The 1,447-nt window shown below is 38.5% G+C and overlaps 1 protein-coding gene across 1 annotated transcript in view; it reads right to left on the reverse strand.

Moving 5' to 3' along the window:
• Positions 1 to 365: 365 nt before the first annotated feature.
• CSUI_001985 (abc transporter transmembrane region domain-containing protein) overlaps positions 366 to 1,447 on the reverse strand; it is a gene marked incomplete at its 3' end in the record, with an annotated part of 9,809 nt that continues 8,727 nt past the window's right edge. Inside the window, exons 11-12 of the mRNA XM_068062188.1 lie at positions 985 to 1,062; positions 366 to 506 (exon numbers count right to left, since the gene is read on the reverse strand). Of these exons, the coding sequence (XP_067925836.1) occupies positions 366 to 506; positions 985 to 1,062 (219 nt within the window). The remainder of the gene's footprint in view (positions 507 to 984; positions 1,063 to 1,447) is intronic.

Raw genomic sequence — 1,447 nt, forward strand, 5'->3', positions numbered from 1 at the left:
AGATAGATAGATATACATCATATTTATGTCGAGACATCTGCTGCCTCGACATATACACATTGATATATAGATGTGGGATAAGCCCCTCATTGAGTCATTCTCCCACAGACATACATACGTGTATATGTACATGCCTCGATAAATGGAGATAGAAGAGATCTAAGCAAATATAGACATAAAGCTCTGGAGGGAGGTGTCTACAGAGAGATACAAAGAAACATAACTCTATCAATACACACGTGACTCCGATCATCTTATTGCAAATGTAAAAGAAAGGAAGAAAGAAGCAAGAAAAGAAGAGTGAGAAAGAATGATATGGTATAGCTGTGTGAATGAAAGAAAGAAAGAGTGAGAGTTTGGCGTATACCTGAGGTGCCAACGAGGGCGATCGTCTTTCCTGCAGGTAGGGTAAGATTTAATCCATTGAAGACCTTCTTCTCTTTTCTCGCAGGATAAGAAAAGACGATATTCTCCAGACGGATATCTCCGGTCAGGGGAACATCTCTCTAAAATACCCATCAAACACACACAAGAAAGAAAAGAAGAAAGAAAGAAAAAGAATGAAAGAGTGACAAAGAAAGAAAGAGTGGCAAGACAAACCGTTCTCGTTGTTCCATGAGTAGAAAGGAAGATAGAGACGTACGTACAGCCGCAAACATCAAGGGATAGATACATATAGATACATAGATACATATATATATATATACATATATATATATATATATATACATACATCCCTATCTATCTATCTATATCTGTATCATGAATGCATATATCTAACTATCTATGTATCTCTTTATGCTGTCGAGATATATAGAGGACCTGTATGGGTACCAGCTCTTGTAGCGTTCCCACGTAACTCGATACAATCCACCTCCCACATATATAGATAGATAAAGATAGATTCTAGAGTCAAGAAAGGTAGATGAAAGATAAATTAGATTCCTTCTTTTTCTTCTTGCTGTTCAGTTTGGCTTTGCGTACCACTCCATCTGGACTGAGGGGATCGATGGATGACTTGCGATTGATCAAGGCTAGCAAATCCTCAGCCGCGGCCGCTCCCTAAATAGAAGAAGAAAGAAAGAAGAAAAGGAGGGAGAGAAGAAAGAGAGAAAGAAAGGGAAGACGAAAAATAACAAGAAGTGAGGTGTAAGAAGGGTATCCATGAAATACATGTGAGAAGAAGAGAGAGAGAGAGACAGACAGGGCTGGTAGGTTCAACATTATACCTGGACGAGAGGGGCTCCTCTTTCATATGAAAGAAAAAGACGATTAAAGAGAAGACAGATTGATAGAAGAAGAGAAAAGAAAGAACGAAGAAAGAAAGAAGAAGAGAAAGAAAAGATGGCTACTGTGTATCGCTATTCTCGCAACGAGCAGCGATGTCCTCTTGAGACGAATAGTCAAGACAAACCAACAAGATTAAAGAAAGATAGAAAGAAAGAAA

Source organism: Cystoisospora suis (genome assembly GCF_002600585.1).
Source record: "Cystoisospora suis strain Wien I chromosome Unknown contig_821, whole genome shotgun sequence".
Taxonomy (NCBI): domain Eukaryota; phylum Apicomplexa; class Conoidasida; order Eucoccidiorida; family Sarcocystidae; genus Cystoisospora; species Cystoisospora suis.